At 42.7% G+C, this 20,606-nt stretch overlaps 2 protein-coding genes across 2 annotated transcripts in view; one reads left to right on the top strand and one right to left on the bottom strand.

The window, feature by feature from the left end:
• Positions 1-875: 875 nt before the first annotated feature.
• LOC310789083 (indoleamine 2,3-dioxygenase 2-like) lies at positions 876-5,197 on the top strand (the record flags this gene model as incomplete). Its single annotated transcript, XM_083650680.1, has 9 exons — positions 876-965; positions 1,911-2,006; positions 2,403-2,522; positions 2,707-2,834; positions 3,104-3,203; positions 3,716-3,833; positions 3,904-3,955; positions 4,516-4,664; positions 4,821-5,197. The coding sequence occupies 9 exons, from the start codon at positions 876-878 to the stop codon at positions 5,195-5,197; spliced, it is 1,230 nt and encodes a 409-aa protein (XP_083506806.1).
• Positions 5,198-8,971: 3,774 nt separating this feature from the next.
• The window catches only part of insyn2ab (inhibitory synaptic factor 2Ab), a gene marked incomplete at both ends in the record, with an annotated part of 42,599 nt that continues 30,964 nt past the window's right edge, over positions 8,972-20,606 (bottom strand). The window contains 2 exons of the mRNA XM_083650679.1: positions 8,972-9,155; positions 20,368-20,439. Of these exons, the coding sequence (XP_083506805.1) occupies positions 8,972-9,155; positions 20,368-20,439 (256 nt within the window). The remainder of the gene's footprint in view (positions 9,156-20,367; positions 20,440-20,606) is intronic.

Here is a 20,606-nt window from a genome sequence, read left to right as displayed (position 1 = left end):
AGGCAAAAAATAATAATAATAATAATTGTCCAACGTCAATTCAATAGGACTCAGTCTGGTCCAGATAAAAATTAATCAGATTTTAATTTGTGTGAGTTATGTGGATCCTGGTCTGCAGTCTCATGTGGCTTGTAGATAAAACTTGTACATTTTCAGAGAGTTGTCTGATTGGTGGAGGGGATCCCCCCTTACTCTTTTTTGATACTGTTTATTTATTGAAAGATGGACCATTACAGTAGCCCTCTCAAATAGAGTACTGCAGGGATGGTGTATTTTTGGAGGCTTAACCAGAAATCACCGCCATGTTGCTTCTAAGGGGGGAAAGGCTATGGGGTGTTAGAATGGGGCTTTCACTTAAATGCATCAAATAAGGTCTGTGGGTAACACAAGTTTTTTTTTTTTTTTTTTTTTTTTTTTTTTAGTTTATTTGGCAGGGACATATACAAAAAAACATTAAACCCCATAGGGGAAGAGATGCTTTGCAACAGATTTAGCCATAGGCTACTTTCCATCTGGAGTCCCTTTATGGGCGTGGTAATTTGTGTTCAGCAAGATCATCTTCACACACGTGGGCACAGTGTTCTTTTATGACCTTTGAAATGTAAATGTGTTTTTGACATTTATGTAATGTCAAAAACACAAAAACATGTAAATGTCATTTACACTCTAAATGACCCCTACACTGTAGAAATCTGATTGGTCACTTTGGCCAAACACTTCTGCTAAATGAGGTACTGCTGTAATGATTGGCTGGTTGGTGCTGTGAGCATGCAAATAAAAAGGGATGTGACAAAGAGCTGAGTGACAAAGCGATAGCACAAGCACAGTGCAGGTTCCTCTCACAGTCACAACCAGTTGAGTAGAGAGCAGAGCCAATGGAAGCCAGCAGCAGAGCAGCACTCCAGGCAGACCTCGATGCTTTTGATCTTTCTGAGGAGCTCGGGTTTCTCCTTGAAGAGCCCCTGGTGAGTCTCACTCTAATAAATGATCTCTTTTCCTCTCATCAAACATTGAGCATGTTTCCTCTCACTACTGTTTGTGTTTATGTCGTATAGCCTGCTGTATTGATCAACACAAACGTGAAACAAGGTGATTATCTACCCTGACATTTGATTAGGAGTTAATCAAGAACTGACCAATAGTTATTTCCCAATTTCTCCCTTATTAATTCCCTACTCCAGGTTTTGTGTACATTATTGTACGCGTTTACCCACACAATAAGGGCACATTAATTAAGGGTTAATTAATGCTTAACAGCCTTAATTAACAGGGCTAGTAATGCTTAATTCCTTGTATACTTATATATAACATAATATATAACATTAACTAATGTGTAATACTTTTCAGTAAGGGTGCATTAATTAAGGCTTGGTCAATGCTTAATAAGCATTAATTAACACCCTTAATTAACAGGACTAGTGACGCTCAATTACTTGTATACTTATATACTTGTCTACTTATATATTGTTCATTACAGTTAAATTCAGCAATATGTTTTTATGAAGTGCTACTTAAGGGTTACAGGTTATAGGAGAAGAATACGGACTGTAATCACCAACTTCCTTCCGCTCCCAAATCTTCAAATTATTCCATGCCCATTGAATTGAATGATTTTGTTTTTGCTGTAGAATTAAATAATAATAAAGTCTTAAAAAAATATCGCATTACAGCATTAAACCAATGCCTATTTGTCTATACAAAGTTGTTTCTCATTTGGATATCACAATTTTCTGCTTAGATAATTTCCCCCGGTTCTCCAGCAGCCCCTTCATTTCATTCCCTGACATGCAGTTCAAGTACCATGGCAAACACAAACTGATGATGTTCGTGATTACACCCTGCGTGAAAAGTTGCCATGCAAAAACAATCAAGACTAATGACCAAGCTGTTTGATTCTTATTATTTTCTAGACTGACCTTCCAGAATATTATCGAGCATGGATGGACTTGGCAAATAACCTCACACACCTGATTGAGTCACACAAACTACGTGATCTGGTTCACAAGGTGAGAATGAGCAGACTGCCACATGGACATTGTTATTGGAAGGAGAAGGGCACTCTGAGAGCACAAACCTCCGCCAAGGCCAATAGTCCAGTCTGTTATGATATGTAAATTTCACGAGTGGGATCCGTATTCTCGCTCCAAAACGTAATGGCTTCTTCCTTGGGCCAAGCAACACCCTTCCACCAAGTTTAATGAAAATCGGCCCAGTCGTTTTTTTTTCCGTAATCCTGCAGACAAACAAACGGCACTGAAAACATAACCTCCCTGGGAGGTACGTATCTATTAGCGAGCCACTTGTGTAAATGTCCATGTGTGTTTCATTTGTGGAGGCCAATGCTCCGGAAAATATCAATATTCCAAACTAAAACTTGCAGCCAATTTCATCCCAAAACCCAGATGCCTGTCTTGAGTCCCCATCGCTTGACTAGCCATCGGGAGCTCAGGCTGGCTCACCTGTCGCTGGCCTTCATCACCATGGGCTACGTCTGGCAGGAGGGGCAACATGCACCCACTGAGGTAAAACCTAGATCGCAATCTACACTTTTTCGAAAGATTGCAAACGGGGAATGCTTATAGAATTCAGGGCCAAGAGAGAGAAGAAAAAAAACAAGCAATTCTCTTGGCCATGTCAGGCAACGCAGCAGAATGTAAGGTTTGTTGTTGATTACCGTTAGGGTGGTGTTGATTGTGTGATCGACAGACTCTCCCAAAAGCCCTGGCCCTTCCCTATTGGCTGGTGTCCCGTCGGCTCGGCCTTCCACCCATCCTGACCTATGCAGACTGCGTTCTGGCCAACTGGAAACTGAAGGATCCCACTGGGTGTGTCAGGTGTTCTTTTAATGACCTTATCCTACCTAAAAATCCATAGCCCACTGCATGTCTAAATTTCTATCATTCTTATGGAAAAATAACAATTTCCTCCTTTCCTGAGAATAACCTATTGTTTTGTCTCATTTTCATTTCAGCGATATGGATATTGAGTGAGTATACAAAAATAAACAGTTCATTCCACAAAATGTAATTTCCCCCAGACAGATTCACTTTTTTTTTTCTTCATATCGTCCAATAATGTTTTCTAAATTTGCTTTCAATTATAGGAACATGGACTTAATCTTCTCCCTCCCTGGCAGTGAGAGCTGTAGGGGATTTTTCCTGGTTTCACTGTTGGTTGAGATGGCTGGCAGTCCAGGCATGCAGGTAAGCACTGGGAGCTGTCCTCTTGTCATGATAGCTGTTTCTGAACCTCAGCCTGGCTTTTCTTTTGTCACCTCTGCCCCCTCCCCTCTCTTTAGCCCTTAGCCTGGATGGAAAAAACCTCGCTCCGAGTTTTCCGGCTATGGGCGGAAGACCGCGCTGTGCTCCGGGAAAAATATTCCGCTCAATTCTTGCGTTCCGTTTAGAAAATATGGACAACGCGAGTAACTAGCGTTAGCTAAAAACAAACACTTTGTTTGGTATGTCCATGCTTCTTATTTTTTCTTTAACTCCTAGCGACTGCCTACTGTTGCATGTCTGTGGGGGAACGAAAACACTGCAGCATAGGCGACCGGAAGACGGGGGCGGGTCTTCTTGTGTCTTCCTGCCTCAGTAACGCATACCAGGCTCTGGTGACGCGATGTTATTTAGCCCTCCCCTGCCCATGCCTCCATCCCTGTCTGTGTTTCTCTGGTTAGCTTTGTGATTGGTTTCCTTCTCTGCACTCTTCACAGGGGGCTCTGGAGGTGATGCATGCTGTGGACAACTGTGACCTCCCCGGCATACAGGAGGGTCTACTCAAACTGACCGCGTCTATGAAGAAGATGAAGGAAACTTTTGAACTCATGCACAGTAAGTTGAAGCCAAACAGACGTACAGAAATCTAAGGTAATTACACTAACCTGATCCCTGTTCTTTCCAGAACACGTGGATCCAACTGATTTTCATGGAACATTAAGAATTTTTCTCTCAGGGTGAGTTTGAGGGATCTTACCAATGTTATACATATTCAAACTATTAATGATTTGAATCCTTATCACATGTAATATATTACTTTTAGCAGTAACTCAGTAATATAACTTATTACCAATAGGATTTCAGTAATACCAGTTACTTTGTCAGGTAACACAAGTTGCAAATTCAGTTACATTTGTTTTATCAAAGCACATATTTAAATAAGGATACAATCATTTCCTAATCAAATTGTGTGTTTTTATGCAAATAACCAGTATAACGAAGGAAAAGGATAACATTTAGAATTTTGGACATTTTACACGGACTTCAAGACAGTTGAAATTCTTTTTCGGGATGTTCCGGGGCGGTAATGTCATTCTGCTACTGCTGTTATTTTGGTGAAAGTAATGCAAAAGTAGTTTAATAAGTAACGAGTTACTCTACACACAGACAGTATTATTGTAAAGTAACTTATTACTTTCAAATGAAAGTAACTAGTAATATGTAGTACATTACATTTTGAAAGTAACTTGCTCAACACAGAGGAAGCTTACAGTATATGTGGTCTGTATTGTTTTAGGTGGCGAGACAACCCCATGCTTCCAGGTGGGCTGTTGTATGAAGGCGTGAGCGACGAGCCCATTCTGTTATCAGGTGGAAGTGCAGCCCAGAGTTCAGCCATTCAGTGCTTTGATGCACTGCTGGGCATCCAGCATGAGGACGACTCAGGTAACCTGTGACCTGTGACCTCCCCAGACACCCACGGGCCTCTCATGAAGGAATTGCAGTGTGTCGGTGCAGTTATAGTTGATCGCTCTGACAGAGAGTGTTTTGGGGGAAAAGGTTGTTATTTTCTCCTCTCAAGGTCTCTTTCCTGTTCTCTAGGGGCCTTCCTGATACGCATGAGAGATTACATGCCACCAGCGCACCGTCAGCTGATCGAAACTCTGTCCGTCTGCCCGTCTCTGCGAGAGTTCGTCCTGTCCTGCTCCGGCCCCGCGCTCTGCCAGGCCTACAACTCCTGTGTCCTGGCACTGAGGGATCTACGGAGCTATCACCTCCAGGCCGTGGCCAAGTACATCGTCGTGCCCGGTGGCCGCGCCCGGGCCATGGGCTGCCCGCTCAGAGGCGTGGGCAGTGCGCTGGATGACACCGGTACTGGCGGGACGGGCCCCATGGTCTTCCTCAAGAATGTCCGTGACACCACCCAGAAAGCACTGATCTCAGAGAGGTGGCTTGCGTCGTCGACACCTGAAATGTAAATTCACTGTTAAAATACTGCGTAATACGCAGTATATTGCTATGCACTTGGATGAAACCAGCCTGACGTTGCTAACTTCTGCCACATGATGACACTAGTTAATTCATATTGCACCTTACTTTGAAATAATTGTAAAAATATTATAGTCTATGCTACATCTGAGAAGTATTATTATATTATTGTAGTGTATTTATACTGTATTCAAAAACAAATGATATATAGAAAATATATATTATGCATTACAATTGTGTTGTGGCATTACCAGCTGGTTTGGAAACCTGACTGTTAAGTATAAATCTCAAATCATTAGGCTGGCAAAGATGGCAGGGAAGATCATGGGTATGTCCACACCCCCGATCACCCCCCAAGTCATTTTTGAGCAAGCGACGATGAGACAAGCTCACAAAATCCTATCCGACCCCTCCCATGTACTGAATTCTGAGTACGAGTTACTGCAATCTGGCAGGAGATACAGGGTACCTCTGTGTAGGTATAATAGATACAAACATTCATTTGTTCCTCAGTCAATCAAACTGATAAATGAAATTAATTTGACAATTAACAATGAGCACTTTATCATGGGTGTATGTGCAATGGTGTAATGTTGCGGTGTAATGTATGTTGTATTGTTAAACATATGTACTGTATGCAGCTGGCCCTTACTCTGAAACAAATTTCTCCCTAGGGAGACAAAATAAAGAAACCTTGAACCTTAAAAAATATCAACACAAAACCTTGTGTTGATATTTTTTAAGGTTCAAGGTTTCTTTATTTTGTCTCCCTAGGGAGAAATTTGTTTTTATCTCTTTATTTTCTTACTATACTTCCTTATTCATGCTATTTGTTATTTGCTATTTAATAACTATGCTTACTCTTAGTTTTGTGACAATTTACAAAACAAAATAAAAAAAATTGCAAATGGAAGATTTTTTTAAAATGTATTTACTGCAATTGATCAATACGTTATTTTATGTTAATGTATTTCTATGGTAACCAGTGATACTGGCTGAATATAGAAAAAAAACATGCTTGAGAGCACACATGGGGACTTGGACTTGAGTCACACTTAAGTCACACACACAGTGACTTGAGACTGTTAAGGGACATTTGATGGTAGAGGGAGGAGGCAAAAGAAGAGAGCGGAAAAATAGAGAAAGAATATGCGACAGGGATCAAATCAAGAAAAGATGATAGAGAAGGATATTGGTAAAATAGAGGTACAAGAGTGCGTGTGACATGGAGTAAGGAAGAAGAATGAAGAACCTAGAGAGAAAGAGAGAGATGGATACGGCATCAGGTCTCTCCAGATAAATTCAAGATCAGTGAACTTAACTGGAACCTCTTGACGTATTGCTGCTAAGAACTAATCACATTAGAGAGGACAGGAGGAGGAACAGCAGTACTGCTGAGCCCAATTCTGCTTCAACAAAGTACAAAGATACATATATATATATATATATATATATATATATATATATATATATATATATATATATATACATATATATACATATATATATATATATATATATATATATATATATATATATATATATATATATATATATATATATATATATATATACATATATATATGGGATACATGCAGTATGTGCAGGTGTTGTGGCATCTGTGATGTCATTGTCTGTCACATTACCCCTTTTGAACCATTCAATAGACAAACAGTATAGGAGCACACTGAATCACCTTCAATTGAAAATGTTTTAATTGTGAGGTAAAAACAGTAGAAAAATGCATAATATTGCACATAACCACTGAATTGCACTTTCTCAAGGTACAGATCTTTGCATGGAAATTGGTGATATGTTGCAGATCATAATAATAATAATAATAATGTCATCTGGTGTGTAATCTAATGGTCAGTTTTTAGGTACAGTATCTTCCTGACTTCTCTTGGACATTAAGAGACATCAAGAACATAACCGAAACCATACTAGAACCATAACCTTGTTTCAAGAATCCAGTAAATACCTATGCTGTAATAGCGCGCACGTTTTGTATCATTGCTACATCAGTGTTGTTTTTGTGTGTTTTATGGTACCAAAGCTGGTGGCTACAAGTCCTCTTGCTGTAAGATTGCTACCCTACTCCCTAAGTATATAGCCCTTCTACTCTTGCAAGTTCAGTGCACAATCGCTTGTGTGGGTTGGTAGACAGATGTTTGATGCTTCACTGTATAATCGTGGTAGGAACTAATGTTATTTAATTTTACAAAGTGAAATTCACAGTGGGTTAAATAAATATTTAATATGACTTAACGACACTGTGTGTGTGTGTGTGTGTGTGTGTGTGTGTGTGTGTGTGTGTGTGTGTGTGTGTGTGTGTGTGTGTGTGTGTGTGTGTGTGTGTGTGTGTGTGTGTGTGTGTGTGTGTGTGTGTGTGTGCGTGTGTGTGGTACTTTTAGCAAACTGAATATGCAATTAACATCTTCCTTTAAAAAAAGATCAAATTCATTAATTTACAACACAAGGCAAGGCCAACTCTTATTGGATTCAAAGAGAAGTGTCAAAATATCCTTTACTTTTTGTTGGAAATTCAATAAAACACTGTTTAAGTCATCATAGAAAATACTCTGCCTTAGAAGTCATCAAAAAACAGCCGCAAATTCAGTAAACTCTTGTACGGAGAGAGAAAAATGCCACATTTTATATGCTGTTAAAAATCTGATTTAGCCCATAAGACTCATTCTTTAGGGATTGCACCTGCTTTAAGCAGAGGGACCCAAACATGATTTTTTTTCTTTCTCATTACTATATTTCTTCAATGTGATAATACTTTGTTAAAATATGATGTGGACAAATATTCAACAATAATTTCTGAAAATGACGTGTCACTCTAGCTAGCAGTGTAACAGAGTTGGAGATAGAGAAAAGCACAGGATGACTGAGACAAAGTTGGCTGGCTGGTTGTATAATGAAGAGAGAGAGAGAAGAGAGAGAGATAGAGAGGAGAGAGAGAGAGAGAGAGGAGAGAGAGAGAGAGAGAGAGAGAGAGAGAGAGAGAGAGAGAGAGAGAGAGGAGGCTTAAGGCGGGGAGGCAGACATAAGATGTAGAGTCAGACAGGCATAAACAGAGCAGTTATGTGGACAGATGAGGAAGAAGATAATAGACTAGATGAATAGATGCAAGAACAACGCTGACATACTGTCGTGTCCTGTACTGTGTTTCAGTCTTTTATGCATGTTCCTCTCAATAATCAAATGTTTGTGCTTTGCCGGAGGTGATGGGGCTGATGTCCATTCAAAGTATGTCGCTTCACTCAGAGAAAGGCCCTCCACATGGCAGCTCCTCTTATAGCCAAGCAATATGCTCTATGGGGGCGGAAAGACCAAAAGTGCATTGCATTGGAGAACGCAATATAAAACCATAAATAATTAAAATGAGAGGTGCATTTACCCAGTAAATAAATAAAATCCGTCTTCATACATCTTAAAAAATATATACAAAAATGTATCCCAAGGCTCACCTATTCTTTTTTTTTTTTTTTTTTGCAGGTGTAAGTTGATCTTCTCCAGCAAACATGTCAGAAAATGAAGGTTTGATCAGGATTTAAACCTTCACAAGAAAATATTTTTTTGTTTTTGCGCTCCCCCAGTTGACTGTGCAGTCAGTCCAGTGCAGTCTCAACTCCGAAATCCCAACCGAATGGTTCTACTGGTTTCTGTCATTTGATTATTCCACTCTTCTGAATATTCCATTCGCCCATTTTGAAAAGGACATGGGCATTGATGTACCCATAAAAGACCATATTTCCTCAAAGGAACCACAGTTTCCAGCGAGCGTGCTTTTTGGACTCTGTCTTGGACTTGCGCTTGGGGGTGGAGGTGAACACCTCGTTGGAGTAAGGCAGAGCCGGGCATTGTTGGCTGTCCAGGGGGCAAAGTATCTTCATCAGGGGAAGCAGCTTGTCCTCCTGCAGCTTGAAGTCCAACTCCACACTGCGACACAAACACAAGAAATTGCATTTGAGCATATTGGATGATTCAGATTCATGCATGGCACTGAAGGAAACACTCATAATGATGATCAATTTTACATTTGTGCCACTTTCTGAGTGCACATGGCGCATCAATTGTTATTGGTTTCGATCACATAGAAGGTATCTGATGTCTCTGGAGTGGCTTGCTTTACCATTTATTACTCTGTTATGTTAGTAATCCAGTGAGGGTCAGATGGAGGCTAGGGGGCGGGCAAACAGTATAATTGCCTGCACTGATGGCACCCTGGCAGCAGGGTGGGAATTACACGGAGGCCATAGAGGCCATGGCCTCCATTGCCCCTCCCTCTGGTCGTGATGCCCCGAGATCCCTAAGGCCACCTTGGCAGTGCCCTGCTACCAGCCTGCTACTGTCAGTTGCTTTAAAAGCGTCAGTGTTCTCAGTTTAATGTAGCCTGCTCTATGCAAAGGATGTGTCATTGGCTCATTGTAAGACACATTTCAGAAAAATGGCTCTTGATGATGTCAATAGATCAATGGCCTTTGTGCCCTGGCATGTGGCCTTGTGCCCTGAAAAAATATGCGACGCCGGACGCCAAATGGCCTTGCCCCCCGAAAACGCCGAAATTCCCACCCTGCCTGGCAACACATTTTTACTTCACATAATAGCTATTTCCAGACATGCAGAACGCCTGAAGATCTCCAGATGTTACTCGGATGGGGTTTATATATGAACACAATTGTCTGTTGTGAACTTTTTGATGCATCAACTCACTTTCTCTCAGTTTTGGCACATCGCCACCCCCACATTTTCTAACCTGTTTCTAACCCTATCGCCAGAATTATGCATTGAAGTCTTCCCCGCACCCCCGGTGGAGTGGAGAATTGCTTTAGATATATCTCTGGTGTAGTCAACATTGAAAAACGTAATTAAAAGTCTGTCTCGCATAAACGGCGATTCCCACAGCACACTAAGTCCTACCCCCCGCCCCCCCATGACCTCTACACAGAATCATCTCCTGTGTGAAAACAACAATGCCTGTCAAAGGGTAACTCCGGGGAATGTCCAGACCTGATTCAGAGCACATAGTCCAGAGTTCATGTGTGAAAGTGGCTCATGTTCCAATGCTGCCCAGTAATAGAATCCTGTTGCACCATCAAAGGGATTTCCCTGCACAGATTATATTTGTATATTAAAAAAAAAAAATCTTGGATGTGGGTTATTGCTCCTGACATTAGACTTCCACACACGTCAGTCTAATGGCTGGTCATCATCGTCTGGTTCTTTTTCTGGCCCTGTAGGTGAACTCTCTCAGATTAAAGCTCCCCAGACTAGGAGAAATGTGGAGCTTAATCCAAATAATCCAAATAAACACCATTGAGAAGCTAAGCAGAGCCTGATGTACTGCCTGCATTCAAGCAAGAGACAAACACGCTATCATACATCGTCTACTTTATTTTTTTCCCCTATTGATGAACTTGTACTTTTCATGTATTTATTCCGTGCTCATTGTGTGAAAACACCAGGGTGGAAGTAGACAGAGAATGAATCATCTGCCTGTCAAGGTGATGCACAATAGTCTGAAAATATCTTCCTTGTGTCTCCAAATTCACTGGAAACAGCCAACAAAGTCAATACTGAAATGTTTTGTTGTTTTGGGTGTTTTTGGCCATTGTTGTTTTTGGTGTTTGTGGGATTTTTTTTTTTACCCATCTTCATTTTTATCGCTGAAACTAACATTGAACCCATTGCATTCACAAAATGTAATAAAAAGAAATCTTAGGAAGAAATAATGGATACTACTTCTTGCTACACAGCTCATTCTCACCATCCATGGGACTGGAGAACTGCAGGGAGACAGATAGATATACAGGTAAGAAGTGTGGAGGCTAACAGGCTAACCGCTTTGATGGGCTCGTCTAATTAGTTAGCTAAAGGATATGCTATGCTCAAAGTGACAGAATGGATCCTGGGATCTGTCCTCGCCCTTAAGATAAGTGTCAGTTAAAAATTTGAACTCAATTAACCCTTCGGGGGAGGGATTGGATGGAGAACTGAACAGGAGTTTGGCAGGCTGGGAAACCCAATGAATCAATAACAGAAACTTCACACAATGGATGGCATCCCGAACCTGCCTGAAGCTTATCAAGGTTATTATCAATATCGGTTTAAAGAAGTGATTTAAGCCGGATTCGCTTGGTTTTTTTCCGTACTCCATCACAACATCATCAAGAACACAGCAGCTACATCTATTCTGTTCCCAGGGTGCAGCTGAGCCGCGGGCACAACCAGCCAAATTCAGGTCAGTGAGACGTCACATCCAGAGGTGGAAAGTAACTAATTACATTTACTCGAGTTACTGTGATTGAGAAGATGCTCGACAATGCTCGCTGTAATAATTTGTAATGCCAAATGCAAAACTGGTCATGGCAACACGTCCAACCGGAGGAAACACCTGATCAAACAAAAATATTTCTCAAACTAACGCTTCAAAACGGGAGTGCACAAACCAATGGGTGACATCACACACACGCACGCGCACGCGCGCGCACACGCACACGCACACGCACACACACACGCACCCACACAGTGCTTGTCTTTTTACAGTCAATGGTCTGTACAGGATCTGTGCTTGTTCTTTTTTAGTCCAGACTTAAACCTATCTCCCTGCAGATGTACTATGTCTTGGAGAATGTGACGCAATTGCATCTTCTCCTGTTCACACTGCCCTTTGTTCAGTTCCCTCTTACTTTGATCTGCATTTGTGTCCCTTTGTGTTTGTGTACTTTCTCACGAGGCCCGTCTCTTAATGCTGCCGCTGCTCTATGAATAATTTTGACTTGTCGTGACTTGACAGACCACGCTACAGAGAGCAGAGCCGCGAATCACAGCAGCACAGCGCATCACTGAGTGGTCTTGGCACTTATTAAGTCATTAATCACTCGGCAGATTGCTGCAATTACTGTACGCTGTGGACGAGCGCCTCGGTGAGGGGAGCCAGAGGCAGCGTGCGCGACGCGGGGCGGCTCTAGGGAGCAGGTGCTTCAGCAAACAAAAGCCCCAGATCTAAGATCATCTCTGCTGCACACAAACAGATTGAGGCGGCTGGAGACGGCCGGGGAGGAGGCTCCTCTTCTAGGCCATTCAGCACAGCAGATGAATCATCTCTTTAGCGACGCAGGCTGAGGAGCTGTCGCTGTGATCAGTGGCCGTTTGTCGTGGCGAGGCTGAGCGCCATTCATCGCTCCTCGTGGGAGGGATTTTGCGGCGGTGGGACGTCTCTTTAGCACCGCGTGCTCTACTCGCTCAGCAGCAGCAGCAGCAGCAGCAGCAGCGTGTACCTGCTCTGCACTCGTCATCGTCACTGTTCCTTCTGCTGTTGGCACATTGCACTCGTCATTGTTCTTTCTGCTGTTGGCACATTGCACTCGTCATTGTTCTTTCTGCTGTTGGCACATCAATGTAAAGTCTGTCTGTTCCCATAATTTCTCCTTCGGCCACTCGTGACGCCAACTCGCCAGCTCATAAGGTGAGTAGCTCAAGCCCAGCATAGCGCAACGTCTTCAAAACTACATGACGTGACTGGGCGTGTTGAAATAGCCTGGTAAACCAGCCGGTCATGTGAACTCACATTTCATTTCATTCTGACCGTCTGGCCTTAAGGTTTCACACAGTGTTTGCAGTGGGCGGAAGTTGGGCGGGTGTACTTGCCTTGACAGACAACTCCTTCAGCCAATCAGCGTTGGATCCAGTCAAACCCAAAATCCACTCGGGTGAACGGCAAAAACATATTTTCCGCCGAGAAACCCCGCTGTAGTCGCTTAATTGTTCTTATTGAGTCTATTTCTGCAATAACTGCACTTTATGGCTGTTTCAACTCGACGAACTTTGACGTTAGTCCTCGAGGCGGAGAGGCAAGGAGGCAGCCATTCTTGTTTTGCTAGCGGCATTTCTGATTGGCCGGTGGTTACGATGTCAACTACGAGGCGGGTCGCTGATTGGCTAGAGAACGCTTTGCCATTTCTGCAAATACCCTCCCAAGGCTGGAGGTCAGATGGTAGATGAACCACCGGTACGAATGGTGTGAACGAATAATGATTCTGTGTAAGCGCTTTGAGCCTTGGAAAGGCGCTATATAAATCCAATCATTATTATTATTATTATTATTATTATTAGATCGAAATGAAATGTGAGTTCACGTGACCGGCTGGTTTACCAGGGTAGTGTTCAAATAAATGACCAGAGAATGACTGTTATTACCTCCACTGACTGACAGGTAACAATTGAAGCGGTAACTTCCCATACAGTAGGTTATGTACATGATGTACATCAGATGAAAGCCATTGCCCCAGGCCACCTCGTCTTATTGCATTGTAGTTGCCATCTGTTCAACACTACACGAGAATGAGATGCAAATCTTTTGCTTTCTTACTGTATACTACGATTCAAATTCTACCTTTATAATCGTCACAGCACGATACTGTAGGTTGGGTCTGAGGAAGAGCAGTGTGGCTGCTCGAAAAACGTCACCTCGGTACAATAAATAACTGAACACTGGAGCCCTGCAGTGTGCGAGTGGTTTTTTATCGATAAAAAAAATCACGGTTCACTTTCGGCTCGCCACCTGCCCTTTTTGGCTTGGACGTGTGCGCATTTTCTTACCATTGCCCGGGCCTGTTGCATGGCTTTGTTCTTCACAAAACACAGAGAAGACCCATGATTAACCAGAACAAAGTAGAACATGCTTTCTAGACACAACAGCTCACCAACCACAGATCCTCCATCTCAGCATGGTCATTAGCTCCTTGCATCTCATGTTATTGCATTGTAGCGTATTCCATTGAACTCGACTCCACTGTTCCAACACGACACGAGAACGAGAGAAGCAAATGGTTTGCTTTCTCGCTGTGCACTTTGATTCATATTCTAGTTTTATAATCGCCACACAGCATGATGTGCATATCGGCTTTTATCGCTTTGATCCGAACACGTTTTGTTTCTGGGCTTCCCGTGTGGTACTCTACAGGTAGCTCGGTAGCAGACCGCACACAGTCTGCGACTGATGCGCTTGTAAATCTTGTGTGAACTCTGCATGTACATAAGCATAGCAGGGAAATATGAGGAAACAGCGGCTGGATCAGGTGTCAACTCTGAACCATCCATCTTTGGGTTGAATATTTTTCCCCAGGGTCCTCTAAGGGGAACTGTTCTTTGTGGTCAGTCATATTAGATTGGTTCCCCCTCTCGGGGACACCTCGGCATTCCGAAATGTCGGCACTCCGAAATACCGGCATTCCGACAAAATTCTAACCCTAACCTCGCCATTGCGAAAGAACCCTCCCCCAGACCCTAACCCTAAACCTAACCTCTCCCACCCCCCACGCCTAAGCCTAACCTAACCTCTCGGCGAAACATTTTTTCTCCGAAAGCATAGAAGTCAATGATCGGAATGCCGACACTTCGGAATGGCGAGGTGTCCCCCCCCCTCTCTTTGCATTCCCCTATTATTCTCCTCATTCATCCTTCCTTGCTTTCAATCTCTCTCACTCTCTTTCTCTCTCTCTCACTCTCTTTCTCTCTTTCTCTCTCTCTCTCTCTCTCTCTCTCTCCGCTATATGCATGGCCTATTTGTAGCCATGATGTATGGGATTCTGCAGTATACAGAGGGCGGGTGGGGGGATGTCAGGGGAGAGCTGAATTCTGGGTAAGACCCACAGATTGACTACCTGAGCTCTGCAGCGGCTGGAGTCCTGGATTTATTGGACATGTTGGAGCTGCTGTGCAGCTCTGAAATTAAGGCCTCCGTCTCGGTGGCTGCTGATCTCGGTTAGGGCTGCAGCAGCAGCAGCAGCAGCAGCAGCCGCTGTCCAAGTCTGAGGAATAACTGGCCTTTTGGTCCCAACTCGCTCTGTTCTTGGCTCGTTTTAATTAGCCTCACTGTACTCTGGCCAGCTCGTTAAGCCGCCACAGAGTGGTGTCCCCAGCAAGGTGATTATTGCTGCCCTATCAGCAGTTTGACTCAGCGGACTCACAGACAGAATAACAGAGACACCAGTGATTTAATCATACAGGGCTCCAGCTACAGTACTGTATGAGGTCATTTTATGTCACTGCAACAAAAAAAAATACACCGGAGTTGAGGAGGTAAATTAGAAAGTTTGTGTCGCCGCACTACTGTATTTGCAGAGTTTTAGATATTTATGACTGTTGCGTTGGCAGAGATAGATAGCACCGTGATAGATTAACCATCCTGCTTGCCAACTACAGCTCTGCTCTATTCAAGGACAGTTAGAAAGCATTTGGCTGCAGCTCAAACAAACAACTATTTGATGACAGAGAGCAGAGATGAAATGATAATGTTCCACTTTGTATGCACTCGACAGCGCCCCCCTCTTCATCGCCATCTTATTACAATTCTACATGGATTGGTTTTGTGCAAATAGGTTGAAGGCTACAGTCGTGAAGTTAGTTCGTATTGCCATAGAAGGGAGGGTAATGGTACAGCTGTTAAAAAACTGCCAAAACAACACATCTCACGGCGCCAAAATACATGCTGTGCCTCGGGCACCACACGATGAAATGTCAATCCAAAATGCACATAATCGGTCTTTTTGGAAGGAAAAGAGGTAGCCGGCACTACTTTCCAAACATGGCCGCCGACCTCTTTTCCTTCCAAAAAGACAGATTATGTGCATTTTGGATTAATATTTCATCGTGTGGTGAGTATCCAAAGCACGACATGTATTTTGGCGCCGTGAGATGTGTGTTTAGGCGGATGTTTAACAGCTGTACCATTACCCTCCATTCTATGGCAATAGTAACTAACTTCACGACTGTAGCTCACTGTAAACTGCGCGGACAGTGCCGGTAAGGCATGGTGTATCTTGGTTATGTGGGGGGGATATGGCAAATGACCTAAACTCCAAAAAAAAGTGGAGTATCCCTTTAAATATTGTTCTGTTTGTTATGAAATGACAGAGTAGGTGTGCATTCGTCTCATAAAGATGTGATTAAGTGAAAAAAAAAAAATCAAGTCAGCTTCTTTCACCCTCTGTCTAAGGATGACCTTCCTGTAAATTCCTGCATTCCTGAAGTGTGTGTCTCTCTATGCTTCTCTGTCCATTTCATCAGTTTGGCGAAACAACAAATCGACTCTCTAAATCTGTTAGCAGCACAAGACAACTAGAGGGCACTCGGTAGAGTGCATGACCTCTGCCAACCTTCCTACAAAGTTTTGTGTTAACGTGACTCCGTTTGGAAGTTTCCTCCGGCCAGCCAACCTCTCCATTTGGCGAAGGTAATAACAAAACATGGATCAATATTACAATGACACGACATTCAACGAGAAAAATCACAATGCGATACAGATACATACATTAGGCCATTTCTCATGGTATCTATTGGCATAGCTGTGAATATTCTTGTACATCTACTGCAAGAACTGCCAAACTGAAAGCTACACTTATCTCAAATGATCCTTTCATAGTTGAAAACAAATCAATGAAAAGGCCTGTTGAATAAATATGGACATTGATGCATACAAAACAAACGCACTGCACTATTCTGGCCACCGAGCTGAAACACAAGACAGTGTAAGTGATTGAGACGACTCTTTTCTAAAAGACTGAGACAAAATACAAAGTGGCACAAAAAATATTTCTATTTACGGAACAGCTGTCAGGTCCCGCTGCATTTGTACTGTCACATTAGTTACTTAGATTATTGATTATTGCATGATAAAGAAATTATAATAGTACACTGTAACGGCAATCATCTCCAGATGCCAGTTCAGCATATCTGACATGCTACAGTTTTAAAGGTAGACTATGCAACTATTTCAGACTTAAGCCGTTTTCACACATGCGCTTTTTACCGGTAAATGACCGGAAAGCGGTCTAATGCCTTCATGTGTGAAAGTTGTTTTCCGGTATAAGCGCGACCCCGTCATCGCGGACATTTCACCAGTTTCTAGGTTGTCAGAAGAGCGGTATGGCTGCTTCATGTGTGGGTGTGCTCCCCCCCCCTCCCCTCTCTGCTCTCTGCGAGTCCTTCAGTCCAGCCCGACAGGGACACAGACAGCGAAAATGGCAGCGGCTTGAGTATTGCAAGCCGCCCAACGCTTGTTGAGAAAGCAAATGCACGAAGCGAAATGTGGAAGTATTTTGCTTATGTTGCTGACAGGGAAGGCAAGCCCGGACACAACAAACGAAGCCAGTCTGTAAAAAGTGCTTCAACGCGACAGGTGAACGGATAAACATCGAACCAGCCAGGCTATTTCTCTCCGACAGGGATCCCTACTTCTTCAAAGATTTCAGTTCAAAGACTGGTTAGCGAATATGAAGGATACAACATACATGCCCTCTTAAGTCAAACGAGTGTGATTTATTGTGTGACAAGCGAACTTATTTCACCATCGGAGTTTTGCCGACCCCCAAAATAAGGAGGATTCCCCATCCAAGTGCACACGTCACTCCCCACCCGCTCTGCAGTGCCCCCCCCCCCCCCCCCCTTCCCTCAAATACAGGCAATTTCGCTGCTATATTCACACATGTGAGCCCTCAGGTGTGAAGGGAAATTCCGGGAAATAGCCGATATTGATTTACAGGCAATGTTCCTGTACGCATGTGTGAAAACTGCTTTATAGAAATGTTTCCACTCAAAAATATCAGTTATGATGCAATACGTACGTGGCAGTGTGTTTATGTGGAGCGACGCTGTACCCTGTGTGTATTTTTGTGGTTGGACATTGTTTTGTTGTGTTCTGTGTTTATGTGGTCGAGTGAGCTTGACAATACATGGGGAGAGAGAGCGCCAGAAAAACGTTGAAACGCATGGATTAATTTTTTTTCCTGATAGTTTCACAGCGGTTATGTTATAAAAGCACAAATAAACACACATACCTCCAAAAACAATCGAGGTATGAGCTCCAAACAGCTCGCAAAATGCTCTGGTGAGAAGCTCCATTTCCTGGTTTTAGGGCAGGGGGCAGCGTCGCTCCACATAAACACACTACCACAGTATTGTATGCGTAATAACTGATGTTTTTGAGGGGAAACTTTTCTATAAGTTAATATCATGTTTTTTGAATGAAATGGTTGCATAGTATACCTTTAATGTGATTTTCAAGTCACAATGAACAAGATGGGGATGTGGTCAGGGTATCTAATGCTGAAGGGCTGCTCAGTTTCGTGCCTGCATTTGTGCCCCTCAATAAATGCTATACACTAAAATATGTAATTTTCTGTATAAAAACAATGATTTTTTTGTCTTATTAGTCAGGTGAGTTATTAACGAATCACCATTCAATACTGTTGCCTGTGACACACCAATGAGCAGGTAGAGTTTATTGAGTTCATTGACCTGGTTATTGATGGGACTGACTTTGGTTACTGTGAAAATTACTTTTCTAATTGGAGGATTTGGGCGGAGCAGCTTAATGTTTGAAGTGCCACCATACCCCTACATACATATAGTAATTGTCCATGTTGTTTGAGGGCCAGAACAAACACTCTCTTTCTTATCCTGCACTTTATACTGATCGTTATGTTAGCAATTCTCTTCTCTTCTCTTCTCTTCTCTTCTCTTCTCTTCTCTTCTCTTCTCTTCTCTTCTCTTCTCTTCTCTTCTCTTCTCTTCGGGGGTATTGTGCAGAAGGGAAGTGTAATGCAGAAGTTGGAAAGTCCTGTGGCCAAAATCAATTTTCTTCACTGTTACAGTGAATGAGTTGGATCTGCCGCATATAGCCTACCTAAAATATAGGCCTCTGACGTTTTCCAAACCATTTTCTCTGGTCTATGTGAAAGACAATGGAGTCTTCAAAAGTGTATTTTTCTGGGCTGAAGTGTATTTTTCCAACAGCTGGCTGGTTTCCTGTTTTAGTGAGCGAGGTAACAATGGGGTTCAGAGGTAGAGGCTTTTGGATCGCTGTGACAAATGACACAAGGTTACAGTTTCAGTGGATTTCCCACCTGCTTCTGAGCCATTTATACAGCTCTCTGTGGACACAAAGTTCCAGAACATTAACAGCACACCAAAGACCATTGTGTTTTTTGACAAAAACACAATTATTTTTCAAGAAAATAACGTATTGCTGATCGGGGTGTTCTGCTCAGATCCTCGTTTCTGAGCAAATTGACATATTTTTGGGTGCGTCTCGGTCCCCAGCCACTCTGCGACAGGGCCAAACGTATTCCCCAATGATTTCTCTTCTTTCTGCTGTGTATTCTGACTTACTTATCGCATTGGGGCTGTCAGAGGGCCTACATTGCCCAGAAAGCCTTGTTCTGATTTTATTTTTTTTGGATTAGATTCACTGTTTCCTGGCAATTACCCACAAATGCTTTAATTAGTTTTTGAGTACAATAGCAGTTTTAATTTCTTCAGCTGCGATAACCAGTGGTTCTCAAACCTTTTCATGTCAAAGACCCTTGAACTGACACAAATTAGACCATGGATCCCCATTTGATAAGATTTTGTCCCAAATAAGGTCCCCCAACTGATAAGATTTTTGCTTTTAGATGTTGTATTACATGAAACCATAGCCAAAATAGTCATACAGTACTTCTGTTATTGTGTTACTTATGCATGGAATTATACTAAGTGAAAATAAATGGTTCCTCTTTTTGCTGGGGACCCCCTGGATAACCACTGCTCTAAATGCTCTGCACGTCATAGACTGCTTCATTTTCCAGACTCTGTTTGCAGGACAGAACATCACTGCACCAAACAGCTCATGTACTGTACGCATCTCTTGCACTGAGAGGGTTTCTCATCCAACAAACAGCTCATGTAAGCATCTGAGAGGGTTTCTCATGCAACAAACAGCTCATGTAAGCATCTATGTTGCACTGAGAGGGTTTCTCATGCAACAAACAGCTCATAGCATCTATGTTGCACTGAGAGGGTTTCTCATCCAACAAACAGCTCATAGCATCTATGTTGCACTGAGAGGGTTTCTCATCCAACAAACAGCTCATAGCATCTATGTTGCACTGAGAGGGTTTCTCATCCAACAAACAGCTCATAGCATCTATGTTGCACTGAGAGGGTTTCTCATGCAGCAAACAGCTCATGTAAGCATCTATGTTGCACTGAGAGGGTTTCTCATCCAACAAACAGCTCATAGCATCTATGTTGCACTGAGAGGGTTTCTCATACACCAAACAGCACTGAATGCAGCATTGACAACAAACTGACAGTAAAAAGGGCCCACCTGTAAATGATGCACGCGCTGTTTCGACACGTGTCACAGTTTGCCGTGTCCTGTCCTGTCCGATACGACAGCCTGTGAATAGAGAGGTGAAAGGATCAATGTGATTTCCAGTGACAGGCATCGACATCAGCCTATCGACATCAGCCTATATATCTTTCATTTCCTGCTAATTATCGATCGGCAAATGAGCAGTACATTTTTCTGGATTTGACAAATATTACACATTCAGCCCAAAAAAA

The sequence above is a fragment of the Poromitra crassiceps genome (assembly GCF_964638095.1).
Source record: "Poromitra crassiceps genome assembly, chromosome: 14".
In the NCBI taxonomy this organism is placed as follows: domain Eukaryota; kingdom Metazoa; phylum Chordata; class Actinopteri; order Beryciformes; family Melamphaidae; genus Poromitra; species Poromitra crassiceps.
Note: the sequence above shows the minus strand (reverse complement) of the source record. Positions and strands in the feature narration are given on the sequence as shown.